This window comes from Nyctibius grandis, chromosome 9, assembly GCF_013368605.1.
Source record: "Nyctibius grandis isolate bNycGra1 chromosome 9, bNycGra1.pri, whole genome shotgun sequence".
Taxonomy (NCBI): Eukaryota; Metazoa; Chordata; class Aves; order Nyctibiiformes; family Nyctibiidae; genus Nyctibius; species Nyctibius grandis.
In genome coordinates this window covers 1,484,431-1,509,105 of record NC_090666.1, presented here as the reverse complement: position 1 = coordinate 1,509,105, position 24,675 = coordinate 1,484,431, and the positions used below count along the sequence as shown (strand labels likewise).

At 42.9% G+C, this 24,675-nt stretch overlaps 1 protein-coding gene and 1 long non-coding RNA gene across 3 annotated transcripts in view; both read right to left on the bottom strand.

Moving 5' to 3' along the window:
• Positions 1–10,169, bottom strand: part of NCKAP1 (NCK associated protein 1) — a 60,190-nt gene extending 50,021 nt beyond the window's left edge. For both annotated transcript variants that reach the window (XM_068407497.1, XM_068407498.1), the window contains exon 1: positions 10,007–10,169. In XM_068407497.1, the coding sequence (XP_068263598.1) occupies positions 10,007–10,114 (108 nt within the window). In that variant the 5' untranslated portion in view covers positions 10,115–10,169. The remainder of the gene's footprint in view (positions 1–10,006) is intronic.
• Positions 10,170–19,585: 9,416 nt separating this feature from the next.
• Positions 19,586–21,808, bottom strand: LOC137667460 (uncharacterized). The gene is made up of 3 exons (XR_011048795.1): positions 21,715–21,808; positions 20,888–21,070; positions 19,586–19,675 (listed from the first exon to the last, which is right to left on the bottom strand). It is a non-coding gene; the product is annotated as an uncharacterized lncRNA (long non-coding RNA).
• Between the last annotated feature and the right edge of the window lie 2,867 nt (positions 21,809–24,675).

Below are 24,675 nucleotides of genomic sequence, written 5' to 3'. Positions count from 1 at the left end.
GCCTACATAAGCTAAAACTCTCCTAAACCAGCAACCAGACCCATGAAGCTCAAGCTCACTACAGTTTACTCTAGGAAGCCCAGCAGAATGAAAATACAAACCCCAATCCTAGCACTTTCGCCCAAGCGTGGTAAGTCACAGAACCACAGTTTCGCGCTGTAGAAAGAACAAAGACATCGAGGGCAATTCCTAGAATATAGATAAGAAAGGTAGTTTTGCTTTCAACAGCTGTATTAGCCACTACCAAACCCCTTCTCAGTACTGTAACAGGCAGGAACACCGTGGTACAACACACAAAAATCACTTTGCCATGCACAGCTCTCCAGCATTCGAACAGAATTTGGAGAATTAGCCCAATGCAGCAGCCCTTTCTCCATCAGCCTCAGCTATCATTATTTTCCCTAAGCAGGCTGCGATAATCTTTTTTCATTTCTTAAAAAAAAAACAACAAACCCAGAACAGAATGGTTATGTTTTTTAAGCATTAAAAAGAAATTCAAGAATTAAAATTGTTCTTACTAGCGCAGCATTCATGGAATACAGCTCTGAAGCTGTGGGATTCCAGCTGCTTCAGCCCTGGAATATTATACTGTAAGAATCTCCCAGCAGTCATTTCTAAATTCCTTTATATATTACTAAACAGCTGTCAAGCAATTATGCTGAAAAGATGATGCAAAGCTACCGTTAGAGACTAATCTAAGTAATTAAAAAATATAAACTAAAAAGGACTCGGACACTGGATTTCTATCACGTTACACAGCATTTCTTTCCACAGCACTTCAGAATGGTACCCTGCTATGATGGGCTCTCAACTAAGCCGAGCTGATTCTGTGCACCCAACTCCATCAAGAACAACACGATTTCTACAGCTACGAGATTCATTATTCAGAATAAATCTTTGCTATCACATGCACAGGCCATCAAACTTCAGGTAAGACAGATCAGACTACACGGGCTGTTTAGAGATGCTTCTCTATGCCATATGCTTTGAATTAAAGCAGCGTTTTCCTGCCTACCCTACTAACCTAGATGACTACATTACTATTATTTTAAAAAATCCAGACTCTATTCTTCACTTGATGCTATTAGGCTCCTCCATACTATTTCCACTTGGAAAATAATACTACATAGCTTCACTTTCTAGGTTCTACTCATTCAGAAGCGGCCAACAAGAAAATACACAACAACAAAAACCTGCTTAAGGTCTGCATTTAAGATAAGCAGCCTCTAAAGAAGAGCAAAGAATCCAGTACAACTGCCTCTGGCCCAGAGTACACCACAGTATCCCAGAATCAACCAGGTTGGAAGAGACCTCTGGGATCATCTAGTCCAACCGTTGCCCTGACACCACCCTGTCAACTAGACCATGGCACTAAGTGCCATGTCCAGGCTTTTCTTAAACCCCTCCAGAGATGGTGACTCCACCACCTCCCTGGGCAGCCCCTTCCAATGGCTAATGACCCTTGCTGAAAACCAACACGAAGAGATACAGCAAAGAGACCTCTTGCCCCAATACAGTCACAGCTATCACTGCAAAAATCAAAGCCTAACATTTTACTTCGTACTTGAGGGCAGAGGATGCTGGATGAGAACAAAAAAACACCCATCAAGAAAATCACTACATATATCCAGCTGCCGTGACAGGAATAAAGGGCAGTTTATGGTCAGGTACAATCACTGTCAAAAGCCAGAGGGTGCAAACTTGCATTTAGAAAACCTCAACTTCACTCGTGCTTTTTACCTAAACCTGCCACATCTCCCTCAGTAAGAACATTGGGAAGTATTACTTGAGTTATATGGTGTAGGATGATAAAAAAAGCCTAAATATGTTCCTGTATTATGGAAATACCTTTTATATCCTTTTTTTTCACGCTACGCCCAACCTATTCCAAATGATAGCAGGGCTGTTTCCCAATAAAAGGGAAACAGGGCCATTTGAATCAATAATTTCCTATCTTCATCCCCTAAACCTCCTACATCAGAAGATGATCATAAAACAAGTCATATTTTGCAGTAGTTTAACGTGTTTTTATTACTTGATTTACTGTTACTGCAGACTTGAGATAAAACACTGCCAAGCACAGTCCCACTGGACTGTGACAAAATACACTGAAATAAACCTCAGTCAACAAATAACAAATCACCTCACCTTCAAGTTTCATTGACAAATGAATCCGCACTGAAAAACTCTGTGAATTCAACCAGCAAATCGATGGAGTTTCAACAACAGCAAAAAACACGCCATGCCCTGAGCTAATAACTTTCATTAGTAAACAGAAATACACTAAGATTTCTGGTATTAAAAAAAAAAAAAGGGAAAAACTCCTGTATGTGCTACTAACAGTTTACTACAGCACATGCTCTTGAGACGCAAGAAAGGCATGCACAATACAGCCGTTCTTCTTCCCTTGTAATAGCTGCTGGTATTAAAGACTTCACCCAAAAATGTATCTGTAAGCTTGAATGCCTGGTTTGCAGTTACGCATCCTATAAATTATACTAAATAATCCATGGCAAAGAAACATTCAAAGAGCCAGGTTCATCACCAACTCTAGATTTCTGTAGGATAAAACGTATTATTTATTCTTTGTTTCTGTCATGCATTTAAAATAATGAGATTACCAACTGACAACCTCTAATTTTGAAAAAGCAAAACTCCTGGGAAGGAGAGAGAGGTGAATAATCAATATAGAGCTGCTCTGAATGGTGAATACGTAAGGCAACAGTTCACACTACGTTTGCCTTAACATCTCTGATGAAGCCTACCACAACTTGACACAGCCTCAGGCTTCGCCAGGGGAGGTTCAGGTTGGACATGAGGAAGAATTTCTTCTCAGAAAGGGTCATTAGCCTTTGGAAGGGGCTGCCCAGGGAGGTGGTGGAGTCACCATCTCTGGAGGGGTTTAAGAAACGACTGGACATGGCACTTAGTGCCATGGTCTAGTTGACAGGGTGGTGTCAGGGCAACAGTTGGACTCGATGATCCCAGAGGGCTCTTCCAACCTGGTTGATTCTGGTTGATTCTGTAACTGCTTTGCTGTATTTCAGTATAATAAGTATAAGCTTAAGCTTAGCATTAAACAGGCCGGTCCCAGACAAGCTTTGTGAATGAAGCCTTGTCCCTTTCAGCAGCAATGCAAGCAGATCCAAGAATTAGTCGGTCACACATGGACAAATTATTATAGTTCAATATTTGTGACGGCTAAAATTTAACTGTCCTACACCAGTATCACTTGGGTAGTCTCGTACCAAGTAAATTACACTACTGATGCTTGCAGTTACATATAAGTTTCATATTAATTCAAAATTACAATTAAAGGTGTTAAAAGTCAGTCCAATGTTTCCTAGAGATAAGCAAGACTTCTTCCCCACCATTACACATTATTTGGTGTGTCTTGAGCCCCAAAGTATATACTTTATTTTACATCCTAGTGTATCTCTACTCAGAGATCCAACCCATTAAAATGCAAACTCACGTGAAATCAGAAGAAAAGTCTAGAAAGGACCTCGAGACATTGCCTACCCCACTTTCCCGCTCCAAAGCAGGATCAGCTGTGCACCTATGTTGCTCCTGGGAGACGTCTGCCAAATCTTTACTTACAGGTCTCCAACAGGCTATGTTCAAAAGCATTCTCACGGTCTTTTCCAATATTTAATGATCTTTTTCATTAGAAAGTCCTAAGATCGAAACTGAACCTTTCTCTCACAGAATCACAGAACCACAGAATCAACCAGGTTGGAAGAGCCCTCTGGGATCATCGAGTCCAACCGTTGCCCTGACACCACCATGTCAGCTAGACCAGGGCACTAAGTGCCATGTCCAGGCTTTTCTTAAACCCCTCCAGAGATGGTGACGCCACCACCTCCCTGGGCAGCCCCTTCCAATGGCTAATGACCCTTGCTGAGAAGAAATGCTTCCTAATGTCCAACCTGAACCTCCCCTGGTAAAGCTTGAGGCTGTGTCCTCTTGTCCTATCGCTGGTTGCCTGGGAGAAGAGGCCAACTCCCACTTCACTACAACCTCCCTTCAGGTAGTTGTAGACTGCAATAAGGTCACCTCTGAGCCTCCTCTTCTCCAGGCTAAACACCCCCAGCTCCCTCAGCTGTTCCTCATAGGTCAGACCCTCCAGACCCTTCACCAGCTTGGTCGCCCTCCTCTGGACTCGCTCCAACACCTCAACATCTTTCTTGAACTGCGGGGCTACAATTTAATCCATCACTCCTTGATCTCTGTGGCCATGCTGAATTGCACAAACTATTCCCCTTTTCTCTACAGCAGTCCTAAATACTTGAAAACTTGTACTGCTTGTTAATTTACTTTTAAAAAATCCTCCCATTTTCTTAATAGGTGACATTTTCTGCACCACTGGTCTTTCTTCTTATTCTGCTCTGGACTTTCTTGAAAAGTGTGTCAAATGTGATACATTTCAGATGAGTCTCAACGCACGCCATGTAGAGCAAAAGGATGAGCTCCTTTGTTTTCAGACTATCTTGCTCACACATTTATAAAACCTCATGTCATCCCTGATTTTTCACAGCGAAGTTTAGTTGGCTCACGTTTGCCCTGGCATGTCCCTAACCTCTCCTGGCTATTTTCTGCAGACTTGCTACCTCATTACTTTTCATGTTGTATTTTAAGTTTCACTAAGCACTAAACAGCTTACAACCAGACTTGCTCAGCCACCTCCAAGTTTGTTAGGCCATACCTACAATTTGTTAAGCTCAAACTGAATTTCAAGCACCTTCTTCATTCTTTCTGTAGCTTCTCCCAGTTTCCTACCTACGAATTTATTAAGCACACTGTAGTCACCGTCTAGGTTGTTAACACGAAGAGTGACTGGAACCAGAGGTAAGACACACACAGCGTGACCCTGCTGAGCCACGACCTGACAATGAGATCTTCGGAACCGTTCCCATCTGCTTTCAGCACTACAACTTCATCCAGGCTGTACTTCTTTAGATTGTTTGTGAGAACAATCAGATGAGGTAATGTCAGCAGCCTTGCTAAGGTCAACGTGTAAAATGTCTACTAAGTTGTCCATACTAGAGTGACCTGTCACCTCGCCGATGAAAGAAACGCGCTTGGTTTGACACTATCTGGACAGCGATAAATTCACGTTGTCCTCTTGTGTTTGTAGCATCTGTTTAAGTAAGCACTTGGTTCCATGAATCAAATATGGGGCAGATGAAACACAAAGAAAAAAAAAAAATCAATTGAAGTTTCACGGCCACAAAACTTTCCCTAAATGTAATTGATAAAATATCTTAATAAAAGAAAGTAAGGCAATGGGAATGCCCTCTCTATTCCAAATCTAAAATGGGAACTGTAAAAACTTTTTAGCTGTATCTCCTCTGCACATGGATCTTAACAATCTCTTGCAACTAAAACTGGATTTGTTTGTGTGTCAACACACTGCAGGGCAAATGAACAGTAATGGGGGGGGGCAGGTAATTTGTATTTGCAAACGAAACAACGCAAGATAATTCTGGGCATCTACACTTGACGCAAAAGGATAAATCCACCTGGATTGCTCTCTATATTTTAGAGAACACCACGGGATATTTTTATATTGTGTTACAAAGTCTTACTGTTTCTTTACAAAATTAGTTGCTTTTCTAAGTTAAAAAAATAACGTGACATGGTTATCATCAGCTTGTGTTTGCCTCCTGAGCAAAGGAAGTGTTTTTTTTTTAATTGGCAGCACTGACTGTGAGTTTGTCTGGGGCTTCCATCTCCTCTTACCAGTGGGACAGTATCCTGAGCCATTCTCCAAGACCACAGACACCAAATCTGTCATTTTAACCTTTAAAGAACCGCTGACAACTATCAGGCAATGCTGCCCCACCCTAAGACACTTCCTGATGGCCTGAAGACATTATCTGTTCTCTCCAATTCCAACCTTACAATTCAAAACTAGATTATCTGCGAGGTTTTCCTCTCAGCTCAAAGCTCTGCACTCCAGCACAGAACTCAGCGTCAAAAGGGTGATCTAATCCTACGCCCTTCCAAACTTCAGAGCTCTGCAGATTGGAAACTTCTCCATGGTCTGTCAGCCACCTAAAACCTCTCCTACTTTTTTCTGAAGAACCACTTTAGTGCCTGAGCAAACAGTACACTTTAGCGACTGGCTCTATTAATCAAACAAGAAATTGGCTTTTACAGCTGTGCCCTGCAATGTTTAGACTTCGCCAAGCCCTCTCCAGTCCAGTTTCAGAGCTTTTGGGATCTTTTTCTTCACCCCAACCCCACAAGCAGCGTAAAAGGCTGGTGAAGTAAGATTTGACCTCTGTTCAGCCTTGGCTGATCTGGTCAACTTGTCCTCATTTTACCACAGGAGACTTGATGCAGTCCTCCTCTTCCCCTCACAGCACATGCCTGCTCTTGCTCTTTTGAAAAAAGTATGTCCTTTAACTGCTGCAGAAGAGAAAATAAATAGAGAAAACAAAAAGTACTCGGTCTTTAAAATGGCTAACAAGTAACATCCTCAAGAGAGGTAAAAATCCAGTAATCCCACTATTGCACCTTTAAGGAACTAACTGGCCATTAATCGCCTGCTAAGTGATTTTAAATCTGGCTTCATACTAAGCTACAATAGCTTATAATAAATAACTTATAATAGTGCTCACAATAGGATTGGGACCGCATTTCTAGTTTGGAATGGTAAAGATAAAAGTCAGCTAAAGCCCCTGCAAATATTTATGCTGTTCCTTATCTATGACTTCAGTTTGGTTACGCAGTTGGTATCTAAGAATTGGTTTAAGATTCTCATTTTTCAGATACTACGTAATCATCAGAGTTGTGAAAGTCAAGAGAACTTGTTAATGACATTTTAAGAAAAAAAATTTTGCACACAAATGTAAAACCTGCACCGGGAAGAACAACAGGACGTTCCTAGGAAAGCAATTAATGCTTTTCTAGACTCATCATGTTTGAATAACATATACTCTAAATTATTGAAAACCTTAACTTTTATCCCTAGAAGTTCTGTTGACAGTAGCACTGCTTCAACGTTCATCAAAATCACACTCTCTCAGTTTGCTCTGGCTAAATCTATACTTCAGGTATTTTAAGGACAGAATAAGATTTCCAAGTTTTGGAGTAATACTGGTCCCAGTACAAAAGACAGCTGAAAGCAGCAAGTAAAGGGTCATCCTTCCAAATAACAACAGCAACAAAAAAAATCGACCTCCGTACTGACCAAATGTGAGTTTTGCCTCATCATCTACTATTACCTTACTAACTCCACGTTTCATACTTTCCATGCCACTCTCAGAAGCAAAAAAACATATATTCAGATACTCTATCTTAAAAACAACAAACTAAATTATTTCAGAACAGCAGCACAGAGGTCAGTAAACAGGAAATGATGAACAATTAACAGCTATAAGCACAACGACATCAAAACTGAAATTTGCACAGGAAGATGAAGTATAAACATCAAGTTTCTAAGTGTTTTTAACAACTTCTGTAATTCCTTGGGAAGTAAAATTTTCCTGCTCTGTTTCTCCTTGAAAATCCCTACTCCCTAGACAGCATCTGCAGCAATCTGTAAGGCAGCTACAAATACTTCACCTCTCACTTCCTCTTATTAAAAAAAGCCTTAACCATTTCCTTTAACCGCAATACCACATATTGGCTGGTTCTAAGAACTTGAGTTTCGATATCAGCTTCAATGGAGGAAGCTATGAGAATCTTAACCAGCAGTTTTGGAATCGACTGTTTTCAGAAAGGGAAAAAGTAAAAAAAAAAAAAAAAATAAAAAAGAAATAAAGAAAAATAAAGTGCTCCAAGGAGCAAGTTATGCTGTAGCTGGGCTAGAGAGAGAGATCCACAATAAAATACAGTAATCAATCCCGAGACTTCTGGGGCTCACCATCAGAGCTAGCGAGTTACCACTGTCAAGCAGGACTCACTGCAGCTTAAGAAAACAACTATTTGAATCACAAATCACTACATGAATACACAGAGTTCTGTCTGGGACACCTCCAGATTTGCAAAACTATCTGTCACGCAATAATCAAGCTGCTCGGTCACGCAGCTCTGCACGCAGGATTGTCATCTCTCTGTATGTCAGACCTACGTAATTTTGGACTCAGGTCATGGCATTCGCAGGAAAAACTGGCATCACCTCTAGTGCTGACGCCCCCCCACCGAGAACTTACCCGCTCGCATCGCTTCACTAACACAAGTAACAGCAGAACCTACCACCATATGGGCAAACGCAGGACTCCAACAGCTAAACGTGCCGGCAGAAATGTGTCTGCAGGCACCGGGCCGCGTAACACGCGTAAGGGTCCCCAAATCACAACACAGGTAACAAAAACAGAGGCTGCACTCTCAGTGGTGAGGGCACAGCCGTACGTCGAGACGAGGTTTAATTTTTCCTGTCTCCTTTCCTGCCTCCTGGCCCCACAGCACGGCTATGCTCAGGCGAAATTCCCCTGGCCTGTTTTTCACCTGGTGTATTTCTCTCAAAGCATAATGACTTTCCCATTTTGATGCTTTTCCCCATAAACAGGGAATTTCTGGTTTGTGTTAAAAGCGTGATTACACCGTTACTAAGTTGAAGCAATTCTCCACCACACAAAACTGCAAACTAAAAGAAACCTCACTTCTATTTCAGAAAGATAGGAATTGCAATAATTTAGTTAGAATGCTTTATTTACGTCGTTGAAGATCTGCAGAAACACTTAAGCATAGACCAGCTACTGGCATTGCTCTGGATCAACGCTGACTTTGGACTACTGCATTTATAGCCCAGTAGCCCTTATCACTTCTGGAGTAGGAATCTCCCATACGAGCAAAACAAGTTGGCAAAGCACACCCTTTAGCTCGGATCCTTTAGGCAGGATCGCTCCTGCCAGGAACTTGGGTTCACAAGTCAAAGGGATCAAGCAAGCACCTAAACCTCTCAAACTCCCTCTGCTACCGCTGCAGCGCAGGTCAGCCGAACCCAGCATGCAGAACGGCACGGAAATTTTGACGTGCTAAACCTGCTCATTGCTCGAGTGCAACAACTAACGTTTTCTTTGAAACAAGAAAAACCTCTCAGAAATAACTGTGTTCAAGGCAAAGCAATACAACCCTAACTCATGTTCGTTACTGGAAGTGGACTGAGCAGCCGTACGCATTCAGATGACGGATCGCACGTTAGGAAAGCCAAGCTGGGAAGGACACATGAAGCCCCCGGAGCAGGGGATGGCCATCAACTACGTTCTTCCATGTAGGAAAACACAAGGATTTCCCCCAGAAGGGAAATTAATCAGCACGGAGGCGTCACCCATCCTTTCCCTCAATACCGGACCAGCTTCCCGCAGCGCCGGACCCCCTCACCTATGCAAACTGGGGTTTACTTCACTTCGGGAAGGCGCGGAGCAGCCTCAGCACCCACGACAGCTTCCAACATCTGCTCCATCTCACGCCGGGAGCTGCTAAGCAACCGCGCGCCTCGAACTTATCGAAATTAAACTTACTAATTTTACCCCAAACCCATCCCCTTCGGGAGCGACAAGGCTTCGCAGCTCGGCGTGGGAAAGCCCGTGCCGAGCAGCCCACTCCCGGCTCCCCTGACTCACGCACGGCGGGGCGGGAGCGGCTCCGGGCGGCACCGGCTGCCGCGGGGGCCGCGCCGGGCCTAGGCCCCGCGGCGGGGGGCGCCGGGCCTGCGGGCGCCGCGCAGCACCGGGCCGGCCTCCCTCCCCTCCCCTCCTCCCTGCCTCCCGCCAGGTAGCGAGGCGGCGGCCGCCGGGAAGCCCCGGCCCCCTCCCGCCGCCGCCCCCGGGCCCGCAGGCGGCGCAGCGGCGGGCCGGGCCCGGCCGGAGCGCCTAACGGCGGCGGCGCGGCTCCCGCCGCCTCCCCGCCCTGCCTTTCGGGCCCCGCAGCTAGGCCGCAGCGCGGCCGGGTGAGCCGCAAGCCGCACGGCAGCGGCGGAGCGGCCCGGTCGGGCGGCGGCGGGGATCTCGCCGGGGCGGTTCCTCCCCCCGCCTCCCCGCCGGGGCCCCCGCACCTTCTTGATGTTGTAGAGCCGGGTGAGCATGCCGACGCCCCGGTCGTTCAGAATGGTGAGCTTCTCCGCCAGCTTCTGCTGGCTCGGCTGCAGCACCGACCGCGACATCCTGCCCCGCTGCGCTCCGCGGCCCGGGCCCCGCCGCTCGCAGCCCCGCCGTGGCGCTGCCGCCGGCCCGGCGCTGCTGCCTCCTCTCTCTCTCCGCCGCCGCCGCCGGCCTCGCTCGCTGCTGCCTCCGCGGGGCGGGGCCACGGCGGCGCGCGTCACGTGGCGCCGCTCTCGGGCGCCCCCTGCGGGCCGGCGGGCTGGCGGTGCCGCGGGCCGGGCCGCGCTCCCCGCTCCCCGGCCGGGGTGGGCCCGCGGCGAGTGCTGAGGGCAGCGCCCGCCTCAGCCTGTCTCTCCGCCTGGTTCCTTTCGCTGCCGTTTCTAACAGCAGCCCCGTGGGCTCTGTTTGGGCAGAGTGCGGCCTGGAGAAGAGCAGAACGAGGGGGGACCTTATCAATGCTCACAAATACCTCAGGGGGGGGTGTCAAGGGGAGGGGGCCAGGCTCTTCTCAGCGGTGCCCAGCGACAGGACAAGGGGCACCGGGCACAAACTGAGACATGGGAAGTTCAATGTCAATAAGAAGAAAAACTTCTTTGCTGTGAGGGTGCCAGAGCCCTGGCACAGGCTGCCCAGGGAGGGGGGGAGTCTCGTTCTCTGGAGATATTCAAACCCGCCTGGACGCGACCCTGTGCGACGTGCTGTGGGTGATCCTGCTTTGGCAGGGTGTTGGACTGGATGATCTCCAGAGGTGCCTTCCAACCCCAGCCAGGGTGGGATTCTGTGACACCATGAAGAAGGGGGGGCCTACAGGAAAGCAGGAGAGGGACTTTTTACAAGGGCATGGAGTGATAGGATGAGGAGGAACGGTTTTAAACCGAAAGAGGGGAGATTTAGATGAGATATTAGGAAGAAATTCTTTGCTGTGAGGGTGGTGAGACACTGGCCCAGGTTGCCCAGAGAAGCTGTGGCTGCCCCCTCCCTGGCAGTGCTCAAGGCCAGGTTGGATGGGGCTTGGAGCAACCTGGTCTGGTGGAAGGTGTCCCTGCCCGTGGCAGGGGGTTGGAACTGGACAATCTTTAAGGTCCCTTCCAACCCAAACCAGTCTGTGATTCTAAGAACTTCTATTTTTCTCCAAGGTTTGTAACAAACCCGATTTTTTTACTTAATCAGCTGAAGTCAGGAACTGAAGCTCAGAAAAGCATTGCACAGTGTATATTGACACAATTATCATCGCCGGTGACCCGAATTTTCTGAGGGCGCTTCTGTCAGCACCACAGACCCGCACCTGTGGTGGAATTCGAGGAGCAGAAAGAGCCCAGGGACCTCCACGGAGCGGGGGCCGGGGAGGAGCCAGCGACCTCCTGCCACTTCTGAGGCTCTCGCCATTCCCCTGAGCCGTTGCTCTAGAGCGATGTACAGCCAATTCAGAGAAATACCATTTTGCCAATTAGATGAGTCACATCCCTGCTGGTTTTTTCCTTTTGAAGCCAGGGGAATTAATGCAAGTATTTTTAAGGCGTAGTGAGATTTCCTTGCCATGAATGTCAACGAGAGGCTTCCATGCGAGCTGTCCCTTCCTGCAACCTGTGACCGAGACGGCTGCGCTGCTGAGCGGCCAGCACAAGCCGCAGGGGTGCCCAGCTAATGGGAGACAGGCTAAAGAATCAACCTTCTAATCTCATTTTTTTATAATGGCACCACACTCCGTGCCTTTTCTGCACATTACTGTTTCTATTTAATTTTCAGTTCGCATTTTCGCATTAGAAACCAGAATCAGGCGATCTCAGTCTTTGAGCAGTTTTAAACTAATGCATTTTAGAAAGCGTAGAAATGAACGTGCGAAGCCTAAATGTAATTGAATTGTTACTGACCTCCTTCTTCACTTGAGCAGTTACAAGATAATTGATGATTCAGAATGAAACGGGGAAGCAAGAACTTACAGTTCCAATCTGAAGTCTGCTATTGACTCATTCTTTGGCCTTTATCAGCTGGTTTTCTGCCTCAGCTTGGTGTCCAAGAGTGGGGGATACCTAGCAACAATGTTGTAATGATTAATTAGGTTAGACCTGACCTTTCACTGCTGAAGTCTATGGAAAAACATCAGAAACATTTAAATTTGTAAAGCATAAAATGCTATGTAATTTCAACGTATTTAATGAATAGTTTCTATAGTAATATTTTTTACACAAAGCATCTTCCTTCGATCATTTTTTTTTTTAAATATCGAATATAATATTTCTAGGTGCAATAAAGATGTTTCCCATGTAGTTGCACTGCAAAATAAGAACAAATACTATCGCTGAGAGCAATTTTTTTGTTTCTCACCTCCAGCTAAAACAACAGCAGGCAATTTTTAATTCCACATTCAATTATTTTGCAGCCACATTGAGTCTTCTGGAAGTTTCATACAGTAACAACCACAGAATTTGTAATTTATATATAGCCAAGCAAGTGGAATGATACCAACATTGTGACAGTTCATTGGGAGTTTTTGTGCATCATATGGAATCATCTATGATCTAATATCCCAATCTTTCTTCCCCTGGAACGAGTAGAAAAGCGATGGATTACAACGGAGTCAAAGTCACTTGGTTTTGATGAAGTTTGCGCTTACAGAGCTCGCTGGAGAACTTTCAAGCTCTCTGTAACTACTCTTGCAGTTTTCAACATGAAAGCAATCACAGTCGCTCTCCACACCGCACAGGTAACAGGTTGAGGCACAGAAGGGAAGCACGACCGACTCTCTCCTTTGTAGTAACGGCACAGCATCCCGTTTTGAAACTCCCACACTATTCATGAGGCTGTTTACAAGATCCTATTAGAAGGAGCACCTCTGGTTGCCATAATTTTTTTTAAATGCAAATGGTGCTGAGTTAGCTGCATTTCTTGAAAATATACTGACTATCGGAACAGGGAAAGGATCAATATCAGTGAACAAGGATTTCTGATATAAGGGATTTTTACTCCCATGCAACCATACAGACCTACTGCTAAATAGATTATCTGAATTATCACTGTTTAGTCACAGACTTTTAACAATATTCTTCTAACATGCAAGCAGATACATTAAACTGAAAAACAATCTCCTCTTTAAGTAGAGCCTGACAAAGTAGACAAGATGTTTTAAAGTACAGAGTGTCCCTTACTACCCTCCACAGAGCGTCCCTTACTGCCCCCTCCCTGGCAGTGTTTAAGGCCAGGTTGGGTGGGGCTTGGAGCAACCTGGTCTGGTGGAAGGTGTCCCTGCCCGTGGCAGGGGGGTTGGAACTAGATGATCTTTAAGGTCCCTTCCAACCCAAACCATTCTATGATTCTATGAAAATGAGCGTTTTTCAGCAAAGGTATCAGCGAGGTGCCAAGACTTGATTAGGAAAAGAAGGTGTACCATACCTCAACTGAGAGAAAGACTTGAGAGTTCAAAACCCAGTGGCAGAAGATATTACTGCCCACACCGACACAAGATGCCCCTGATCACATAATGGCAGCAGCTTGCTAATCTGAGCGTCAGGATGGGCGTCGAGTTTGGAACTACAAAGCATGCATTTCTTCCTCTTGCTTTTAAACACTTGCTGCTTATTAGAAGAAGAAAATGTGCACATCTAGGGAAGATACAGTATAGCTGAAAAGTTAGGTTTCATAGAAACCACATCAAAAAAACCTTGGAAACCTTTGCTGTATGTGAACGGAGAATCCACAACAACAGAAAGCAGATGTCACCAAGATCAACCTTGGTTACTGTGAACGCACGTCCTCAAGCAATCAACAGTTCTTCATCACGTGTAATGGCGGCAGGGTAAGGCCCACATTGTCATAATACTTTTGCTGCAACTTTATGTGGAAACTGCACGAATACATCCAGGCTTCTGGCAGGAAGATTTATTGCCTATTAGATTATAAAAACGTCTGCATTGTACAATCTGGGTTCACCAGTCTAGCAGCAAGCATAACAACAAGGTGGAAATACAAGCTTTGTCAGTAACAGCATAGCTCTTACAGGTGTGGCAAAATTAAATGAAGGGAAGAGCAAGGCTAACAATTATTTTTAAAACACACAACTGCTATTTGCTTGAGGATTTCTTAATGATTAACACTTAAAGAGCTTTCTGTATTTATTCCAAAGTATGAGTTTAGAGCAAGTTTCAAACAGCACTTCAGATTTGGCTTGAGCTCAGCTCTGGTCCTTTTAAAGTCAACTTTGTTCAGTTCAGCGTTTAATTGTGCTATTCCCTATGGGGCTTTCAGACAGGAATGAAAATGTTGCTTGAGAAGCTTCAAAAGTATCACCACCGAGTAGCTCCATATATATCAGCTCCACCTGGTGTTCAGTGATGCATGTGAACAGTATGTATATTTTTCTAGCATTGCTACTTTAAAACATGTAATGGACAATATTTCCTGCTGCAGAGTAGACTGTATTGCCACCTAAGTCTTTGCTACACTTCTAACTTAGACTTCTGTAGAAGTATTTTTATTTTTTTTTTCCCTTTCCTGTCTGCCATTTTTTTCCTTGGTTTAACTTCTTCTGACTCGAGGACTATTCGAAACTCCATGAGCAGGAGTTTCAGTGAAACGGCACCCATCAGGAGCTGCACTCTCCATGAGTGATCTAGCAGACTTCTGCCCATTTGGCCAACAGGAGCCAAGAAGCAATTTTTACAGACTTGTTTTGTCCAATGTTTCCTTTTCAGGTAGAAACAATTCAAAACACAAAGCCAAACCGTTCTTTGAACAGACCAGAATTTTTAAATGGTCATCATAATCCCAATTATTTGGGTCACGCCATAGCATTTATTTGTTAATAATATATAAATACTTATTACATTGTTAAACTTGCATGTAAAGGCACACAAGCTGAAAACTGTACGGTACAAAGGCTATGCTATTGTTTAGATCACCTATAAAAATAACAAATAGCATCGAACAAATACAGTTGCCTTCATCAGACAGACTTTTAATCTTATCTGAAGGAGCAACAGGTTCAAAAGACCTACTGTCCTCACTAAATCAAGCTGACTGATTAATTATATTTTAATCTATAATTTTCTTCACGAATCCAAACCTTTTTAGTATTTAGTCTGTCACGAAGCCAACATGTCTGCCATTTCCCATGTTCTCTTTTCCCCCCCCTCTCTTTAAAGGTATTTGGGCATTATTTTAATCTACTCTCTCATTAACATGCAAGCTCGTATGTGTGGCAGCTCTTGCAGAAACCACTGAGCACATAGGTTAGATCCAATTGTATAGTTTCAAAGTTAGGATTGGAGTTAACTCTTGCAGAAACCACTGAGCACATGGATTAAAGAGTTTTCTTGCTGGCTATCAAACAATGCTTAGGAGGGCTGTCCGAATGAGTCACCCAACTAAATTAAGGTCTTGAACTGATATGGGTGTAGACCTTAAGGTAGGTTTCTAGGCAGGGGTTACATCACCAGCTTTAAAAACATCCTGGTAAATACTGAGATCAGAAAGGGCACTGGACTGGGAGTCCACCTAGATTAGAAAGGGCATTTTATTTGCAGTTTCCTTACAGGCTGAAGAGCCAAGAAGAACCAACAGTGATCTCAGAGATGTCTGTGAGGCCACTAGTGACAGAATGCCTAATGGGCTTGCAAATCTTTATGATAAAGATGAGTTAGCCTATGCTAACTGCCCACTGAGCAGAATAAATCACAAGTGATGATCTCTGTCCTCTTTGAAATCGGGATGTGGTCAGAAAGTCGTGTGTTGATGCTGGAATACAGATGCCAGCTAGTCAAACAGGACCCATCAAGGTGGTCCTGCACACAGAAAAAATTGTGGGGCTTCTGTTGACCCTTCATTTTTCAGCGTCTCCACCTGCCTACAGACCCTTCTTTGGCAGGCACATAGAAGCTCGTGTGCTCTGATCTGCTTTTTTTAGCCTCTGTTACACTTCTCCTTCTGTGCTAGATAAATGGGGTAGCACCAGGGACTTACGTGCGACTACAATTATAAATGTACAAAAATAACCTATTAGAGGTTTCTTTGTCTCCTCCCTTCCTCTCCCAAGAATCCAGGGGAATAGCACGTACCTCTTTAAATGCAGTAACTTTCACAGTCTGTCCAGCAAAGACTAAGAAAGAAGCCCTCTGCCTTAAACTTACCCTATATTTAGGGGAGGAAAATTTTAGCCAAGGAACACCCAAAAAATGAAGGGTTTTCCCCCACTGTCTCTGGGAATCACATTTACCAGTCAGTGGGGATTTTGAATACTGATTATAGTAAAAATCAAGCTAAAATGTGCCCTTTAAAAGTTTGAGGTTTACATATGACACAAGAGGCCAACTGAGGATTTTCATAGATAAAATGTGTGCGAAGAAAAGCAAGCTAGGGGAGAAGGATGACACAAGCATCCCCCAAATTGTCACACCCATGACCTATGATCAAACTGGGGGGGGAAAAAAAATTGAAAAACTACTACAGTTATCCTCTGCATTTCCATCTATAATGTTTTCTCCATTTGACAAAGGAATATGAATCATTTGAAGGTATAAAAAACCATAAAAGCTGTTTCAGCACAGAAATATACAACTTAAAACAGAAATGGAAACAATACTGTGACAGATATGACAAAAATCTATCTCTGGTATGCAGCGTGAACTGCTACGTGTGGAGAAGGGCAGCAGGACAGGATAAGGCTGTGAACACTAAGGAGCGCTCATACTTCAGGTAATTGTAGCTCAGAACTAAAGTTCAGTGGTTATTAAGATTGCTACAATAAAAATTATGTGTGGGCATCACTTCAAATTTACATCACTTGAAAAAAACAGATGGGGTGATTCTGCGTCTTAACATTTGCTGTTCAAATAGTCTAGTTTGTTGACCTCTTCTTGGAAATAAGATGCAGAAAAGTTTGCTTACGGGGAAACCAGGTATGGTAATTTTACTACACGGAGCATAAGTAGTTTGAAAGTACTTATTTCCTCATGATTTGTTCTCCAGTGAAACACTGCATGATTGCCTTCACTGAAGTAGAGGACTAGCTATCAAAGAATCTGCTTGTATAGATTAGTTGAACAACTCATTTTTTTGCTTATTTTAAAATATTTTTTCAATTTAAGTAATAATTTTAAGAGTTATAAAGCACAATGTGAAATAATACAAGCACAATTTTAAGGATGTCTAAAAGGTGATAAAATCATTAATTATAAGATCTGTACCAATTATTCCTAGTGGATCTCCTCAGATAATTAGTTGTACTGCATTTAGGATTTTTCACATCGATTTATTTGGTGATAAAATTTTCAGGTTTCTTGTTCTTGTAGTGTTTGGGTTTTTAAATTTTTTTTTAAAAGGATGTTCCCCTAAATACCCTTTAACATTTTGAAAAAAGTTTGGCTTATAGGTATAACTCATTATATGTATCTTCCAGGGTTGGGTTTTGTTTGTTTTTTTTTTTTTCCCCTGCAATATTTTGTGACGTTGATAATGAAACTGGTAATGATCTAGAATGTGCTACTCACAAAAAATAATCATCCCTAATCCAGGAAAACCTTTTCCTTTTTCACATTCAAGGACAGTGCTGTTCAGTAAGCTTTTGGTGATTTTGAAAATGTGGTTAAAAGATGTGGGGGGAAAAGGCAGGAAAGGAAATGCTGGTCATGACTTGTTTTGGCAAGATAGTCTCAGAGGTAAGAAATCTTTCTAATTAAGATGTTATCAAAGTAGTAAATTAATTAAGTCAAATGTATTCATATTGACATCCAAATTTGTAATTTTCTACCATTAGTCTATGCCTAAATGAATTACATGTTTTTTCTAAAGCAAATCAGAAAACAGTGCTACATCATCTTGAACTTCATTTACAGTCTACATGTAAAAATGAAGCCCATAAAATAATTATTTATTTTATTATTTTTATAATAAGCAAACACTGCTTTAAAAGTAATGATTAAATTAGATAAAGTTAGGAGTAACTTTTGACGTGAAGCAAAATTATTCTGTATTTTCTCTTTACTGAAATACTCAAAGAGAAGACAGTTAAAAAACCCTGACCTTTCAGTCTGTCTGCTTATTGAAGAATAAAAGAAAACTATTAAACACTAAGAGACAGTTTAGGTCAATCTGGGTCATTCTTTGACTCTGCAATCTAACAAAAAGGATTAGTTTTTTTCTGAGAGAGTGTGTGCGTATGTGTATATTCCAGGATGTCACCTCTTTTTCTAGCAATGTCTTTAAGTTATCAGTTTTCTTCTCATTTTTGAAGCCCTGGCTTTCAAATACTTTCAGCTATCCCCCGAATATTGATAGGTGCATCTATCTCAGTCCTCACAGCAAATATAAACCCCAGCAGCATTACTTCCTTCACTGACACATGCAATATCACATTACAAACTTAATTATGATGGTACTTTTTATCCCATCAACACTATTGACCAGTAAGGCTCTACTCTGTCATCTGCAATTTATATTCTCTTACAGTTCACAGATACAGCCTCTGGGGTCAGGGATTTCATGTAATTAAAATATGAAGTGATTTTATGGAATTTTTAAACTTTATCATGCTAAGCTTACTCATTTTTATTATTCACTTGACAAGAAAATAAAAGCATAAGAACTTAGTCAGACCGAAAGCCCATCCAGCTCGGTATCCTGTCTCTACCCTGTGGCCAAAGAAAAGAGCCCTAAGGAAGAGTGCAAGAACAGACCAAGCACATACCAGTGCTGCTGCAGAATATACTCCCAGACTCCAACACTCGGTGGCTCAGGGACTTTGTGAGCTGTTTTGCTGTTTTGCTGTTTTGCATTTCATAGGTGTTGATCTACTTCTCTTCTATGAATGTGTCCATCACGTTCTGAGCCCATGCAGACTTTAAGGATTCTCTATCAAAGGCTCACTTAGCTTAACTGTGTCTTGTATATAGGAATTTGAAGAAATAACACAGGCCTGCTCCTGCCTGAATGTATTTGTATTTTGAGAGGGATTGGAAAATTAGCTCTCTCCTTGTTAGTGGGATGGAAGTTATTCAGAAGCTCTGGGCTGGGCGGATCAAGCTGTAGACGTAGAATGAGACAGGGCACAGACAGCTTCATTTTCCTTCCCTGCCTGCAGAGAACTTCTTCCCACACGCAGGCATGCAAGCACAATGCAATATTAGCAATGTGCTAAGGCAAGAAAAGGGCATGCAGAGGAACCATATTCTCTAATTTTCTTTTTTAGCAGAAAGTGAGATGCTGTGCTCACACATGTTCCACTTTACCTTAACCCCTACTTATAGAAGGCAGCTCTTCTTGGTAAACACTAAGAACAGGTCCTACTTCCATGTCTGACTAAGCTAATCTACAAAATAATTCTCCTACTGCATTCGGTTTATGATCCTCACTAGAAGCAGCAATGGTTTCCTTCTTGAACTCTGTCAAGCTAGAAAAACTTGCTCAGCATTCTGGTACAAAGTGTAACATTAATATTTTATTATGCCTGTAGAAGCTACACATAAGCAAAAGCTACACACAAGATGCTACAAGAACTCTGAAATAAACTTTGATTTTACCTTCTCTGATTTTAACTTTCCAGGCTGTAGGCTCGGTCTTTGCTGCAAGAGAATCTTTTGGGGACTTTTGTTGTAAAGTAGCTCTCGTGGCTTTGAATGACCACTGAAATAAACCTGTAGAGAAACAGGAAGGTTGGGAGACAGATTAATTGCATTTACGCAGAAGTAGGCTGCTAGAAGCTGAAGTACAGGATGGAAATTGCTCTTTTGAGTGTTCTGATAAAAAAAACAAATAGTGAGTAGTCATAACGGTCAGCCATTGAAAAATCATAATTTTATGTTTTACTTCACCGCTGTCCCCTAAAATGGAGAAAGAAAACCATGCTTTGGGTTTGAAAGGACTTGAAAACACTACAGAAACTCACCTGTGTTAACCTAATTTCTCTTGAAAAGCTCAGATTTTCTCTTCTCTTTTTGAAGGTCCTGACCTTTTTCAGCCTTGACTGCAAAATTAGCTCCTCTTAAGTCTGTTTTTTTTCTGAAGTGAAGGTATTCTTAAAATGAAATAACACATAAATGGTGGAGAACAACTGCGCTGGTGACTGATGGTCTGTGCTAAGTGTATAGTTAACTATCGCTCCTTTGCAGAGCAGCTAGCCTGAAGGGAAGGTGTTTTATAAGGGTACATCTTTGTTAAAATGGGGCACTTTTTGTAGTCTCTTAATAGACTGTTCCTTTCCCTGATGAACTTTGCCTGTGTCTCTACTACTGTGCTGACATACCCGGTTTTACACTGAGGTTCATGAACACATGAACATTATCTCTCTCTCTTCACTCACACACGACTACGTGAAGCAAGTCAAAGTGCTCATGGAGAAGAGAAACCTGAGCACAAATGGGAGTGGAATTCGGATCCTACTCTTACGTAACACAGACATGAGTTGTGCCAGACCTTCCTCACGCCAACAGGTCCCCGGGGATACTCCCTATGGCTACTAAACATTTCAGCTTTGCATTCTACCCTGTTCCTCAGTGCTCATTATTCAGCATAATCCATGACACACTATGAAAATATACATCTTTAGAGCAGTGAATCAGCCTGCTCATTTGCATGGATTGCTCACAAAGTGTGGTGAGAGCAGAGAGGAATGTCCTGATAAGTGTTGGTAGGGCCATGCCTTTGGTTATGGGCATGGCTTTGCTTCTGGGGAAATTTCCCTGCAGCAATATGAGGAGATATGCCAGTGGAAACACCACTGGTTCAGGCTAGCTTTATAATAACCAGCAAATAATGCTGCTTGAAATAAATAAATAAAAATAAAGAGAAGCTGCCTACCCTTCAAGCCAGGGACAGAAGGAGTGTTTGCAGGAGGTCCACAGACTTACCAATATTATTAGGAGCAACCACTGGGCCTCTGATTGTTCACGGTCTTCTGCAGCGTGGACTGGGCTTTCATATGCACGTTGTCAGAGTCAGATCACCAAGTCAGGCTCCCAGCCTACAGACTCAAAGACTTGAGGAACTGGCTACATTTCCAGGCTTGACCAAGATGCATCCTCTGCTCTCCCCTGAAGAAATACTACATAAGTAAAGCTGGTCAAGAATGACGTAGCATACCTTAGAAGCAGAGCTTTAATGGATGTTTTGATTTGTACGTTAGAGGAGTATAGGAAGAGAGGATATGTAACTGCGTGCTTAGGATATATACTACCCCTTACAATGGGAAACCCTCTGCAGCAGTAAATGAGCACCACAACTAGAACCAAAGCACAAAAAAAAGTTTCAAGACGACTCCCACCACCTCTGGCCTCACGCCGTTCCCACTCACAAGTAACTGCCCATTGTTTAGCCAACAGGGTCTAGGGCTTCTAATGCGTTACAAACTGGCAGAGCCAGAAATCCAGAAACAAACTAACACCTTACACTGAAGCTTGGCTGACTAACAACCAGGTCACAGTATGTGTAACTGCAGCAGTACGTGCAGGAATGCCCTGCTAGCTTTTTGTTTTGATCACTTTCTACACACAGCCTTTAGCGTGGTCCTGCTTCCCATAACTTTCCCCATTTGGACCAACTACTACAGCAACGTTTTTAAAATGCCGTATACTTACCAATCTGCTCCTGCCTTCACCTCTTCTTCCTGCCATCCTAGAAGAAAAAAAGCCCTACAATAACTGGCAAACTTACAGTTTCTTAGGCCTACATAGCTCACCTCAGTGACGCAGTGATCTCAGTACACAAAACTGACAATCCTTGCAGCCTTTTCCCTCTTCACTATATTCAGTTCCAGAAGAGGCCTTGCCACAAATTCATTCTTCCCTGTAAAATGACAGTTCAAGATTTTGCCTGCACTTCAGCAGCTTTTTAAGGTCACATGTTTCACTTCCCAATCAGGATCCCACTTAAGATAGATTTTCCAGGCATGTTACCTGATACTAGGACAGAAGAGGTAGTATCTGCATCCTCAATCAGGATACGGGACAAAGGTACACAACCAGGCTGGAGGAGAGGACAAGTCATTCTCCATCAACCTCACTCGCACTTGGCAGGGACTCTAGTTTTCTTCCAGAATATTCTTTCCGTGCCTACCAAATGCAGACAAGTCTAAAGGATGGAAAACAAATGGATGAGAACAAATGAGTGGTTGTCTCTCAGCCCAAACCTCTCTACAGGAGGGAAATGGCATGAAGCACAGATATGTGCCAAAGCAAACGAGGAGCTGCTTGTCCCAAGGGGTCCAAGTACCACAGAGTGCTTTGATGAGAGTCTAACATATAGAGGGAAATTTAAGCTTTAAGCTATTCGTTGCACTCGTTTCAAGTATGAGATCATCTCTCTTGAATACAGTCATCCTCAAATAGCACAACGCACTTCAGAAAAGGCTTATTAGAACTTCATACAACAGCATAATTATTTTCCTCTCCTTATTTTAAATACCTCCTGATGCATTCTACGGTCACGCTCGCCTTTCTCATCACCACGCTACATTCATGATTCACAGTCATCCTGTGACCAAGCAGTGCCCACAGTTATTTAACTTCGCAGTTATTTTCAACTAATGAACATACAGTCTGCAGCAGAGGCTTGTATTATTAGTTAGATATTAGCTGATTTTGATTTTTTGCCACATTTTTCTTACTCCTCAAAGTCATCTGGTTATTTCAGTTTGAAATGGGATGTAATTAGTGTGCTAATTAGGGCTTGATTCTCTGCTTCAGTTAAATTACTGACATAAGCAATCGACTCAATTTTTGGTGCATTTCACAATCAAGTTCAACCCTCTAACGTATGTATTCTTCAGAGTACAAGGCTGGTTTCTCCAAGTCAGCTGTCTGGAATGTCTGGTTATCATTTCTCTGACAGAAGCTAGCTCTTTTGCATTGATAAGCACAAGCAGTACCTAGACCAGAATGAACAGTGGAAAGAAACAAATACAACAGAGAGATGACATATTGTCATATGAGCTTTCTGAATGAGTGCAAGCTGCTTTCTGTAATAATTAGTGCCTATGTTACACATGTCTTAGTTTATACCCACTAGAACAGGTTCTGCTGAATATCTTGACAGACAAAACAGAAGAACTACGAACTTAAAAATGACTCTAAACTCTACTGCACTTGCATTGGTAGGTAGCTTATTCAGAACCTGAAGATCCAGCAATACCATAAATGCATTCAGCCAACGGAGACAGCATCCAGCTCCTGCCATATCTTTAGAGAAGTCTTCTACCCTCAAAGCATGCAAGAGGAAGCGTTCACCTGTGAACTTAGATCCCAATTTTAAACTCTAACCTCACTATTATCTTCTCTTCTACCTTGCCATGGAAAGGATGAACAACTTGACAGTGGGATGTAAATGCCCGCATCACAAAAAAAGCAGTGTCTATGAATAGTCAGGCTAGATCTAATGCTTATGATATGGACACACTAATTAAATAGTAATATATTAATGCTGCATATAAACAGCTGCAGAATGTTTGGATTTCAGAGAGGTAACAGTAGCACAGATTTCATGTCCAGGAGTGACCCCTGGTGTTATAACACATTCTCAGCAGCAAACGAATCCATCACTTTGCCATCAGCTGCCCTTCTGTGTCCACACTCTTCCTCAGAGGTCAAGCAACAGCATGTAGTTGTGTTACTAAGTTTAATTGTAAGTATCTTACAGATCTGTCAGTATTGTGAACGCTGACACCGCGTGCCCCGTACTTGTACAAGGCAGAATTATTAATTATTGATTAGACTTTAATAAAAATGAATGAATCAACCTCTACATCATAGTTCTTTTAAGTTAACTGCTATGAGCCACAGACCACTTTCAGAGAGGCTACTGAATACACATCTAGTATGCAGAATGTTACAAAACCTCCTCCTTGTATTTAAAATTTAATTTTTGTTGCAGAAAGTGATTGCTGAGAATTATGTTTAGTCCTGGAATCTTCTGTTTGGCACCTTTGATCTCTGTTCTGTTCCTCTCCCTGTCCTAAGCGTCTTCCTTGATTTTATCTGTTGGTTTCAGACTCTTGCTTTTCCACACAGTGTGCGGAATATTCCACCTTTTTCAGGTGAATTTGATTTTATGTCTAATTCCTGTCAGAAGAGTGCCTCTGGCATTCCTAGAAATAACTTGATGTCCTTGCAGTTCCTAACAGTGTTCTCTGCTTCTCGAATTGACAAGGCATTTGTAGACCTCTTTCCATAGAACTGAGTTGCCTCTGTTCTACACTGCATTCTAGGGAACTATCAGAAGGATCTTTTCAGGGTCATTGTATCCTGCCAGCACAGGTCTGAGGATTATAACATCGGAGAAGTACTGTAGTAACACATCCTTACTCTACAAACCAGATTGTTTAAAAACTGAAATGTATTTCTGGCACAATTTAACAGTATTACCATTTAACTTCACAAACAAAAATTTCACATACTTACGTACTAGCTGTGGAACACTACAAATAGTATTCTACAGAGAATACACAAAAACACGGGCATTACATGGTTCGGGAGTAAGGGAAAACCAGCCTCACCTTGCCTCCCTTTTCTTCCTATTCTGCCTGTTTGGTAAACATAAGCAGCTGATTTTGTTTAGCCTTTGGTCACCAGCCCAATGACTCTGGAGGGAAAAAAAAAAAAGTATTTAATTGTAATATTTTCCATTTAACTGCTTACAATATTTT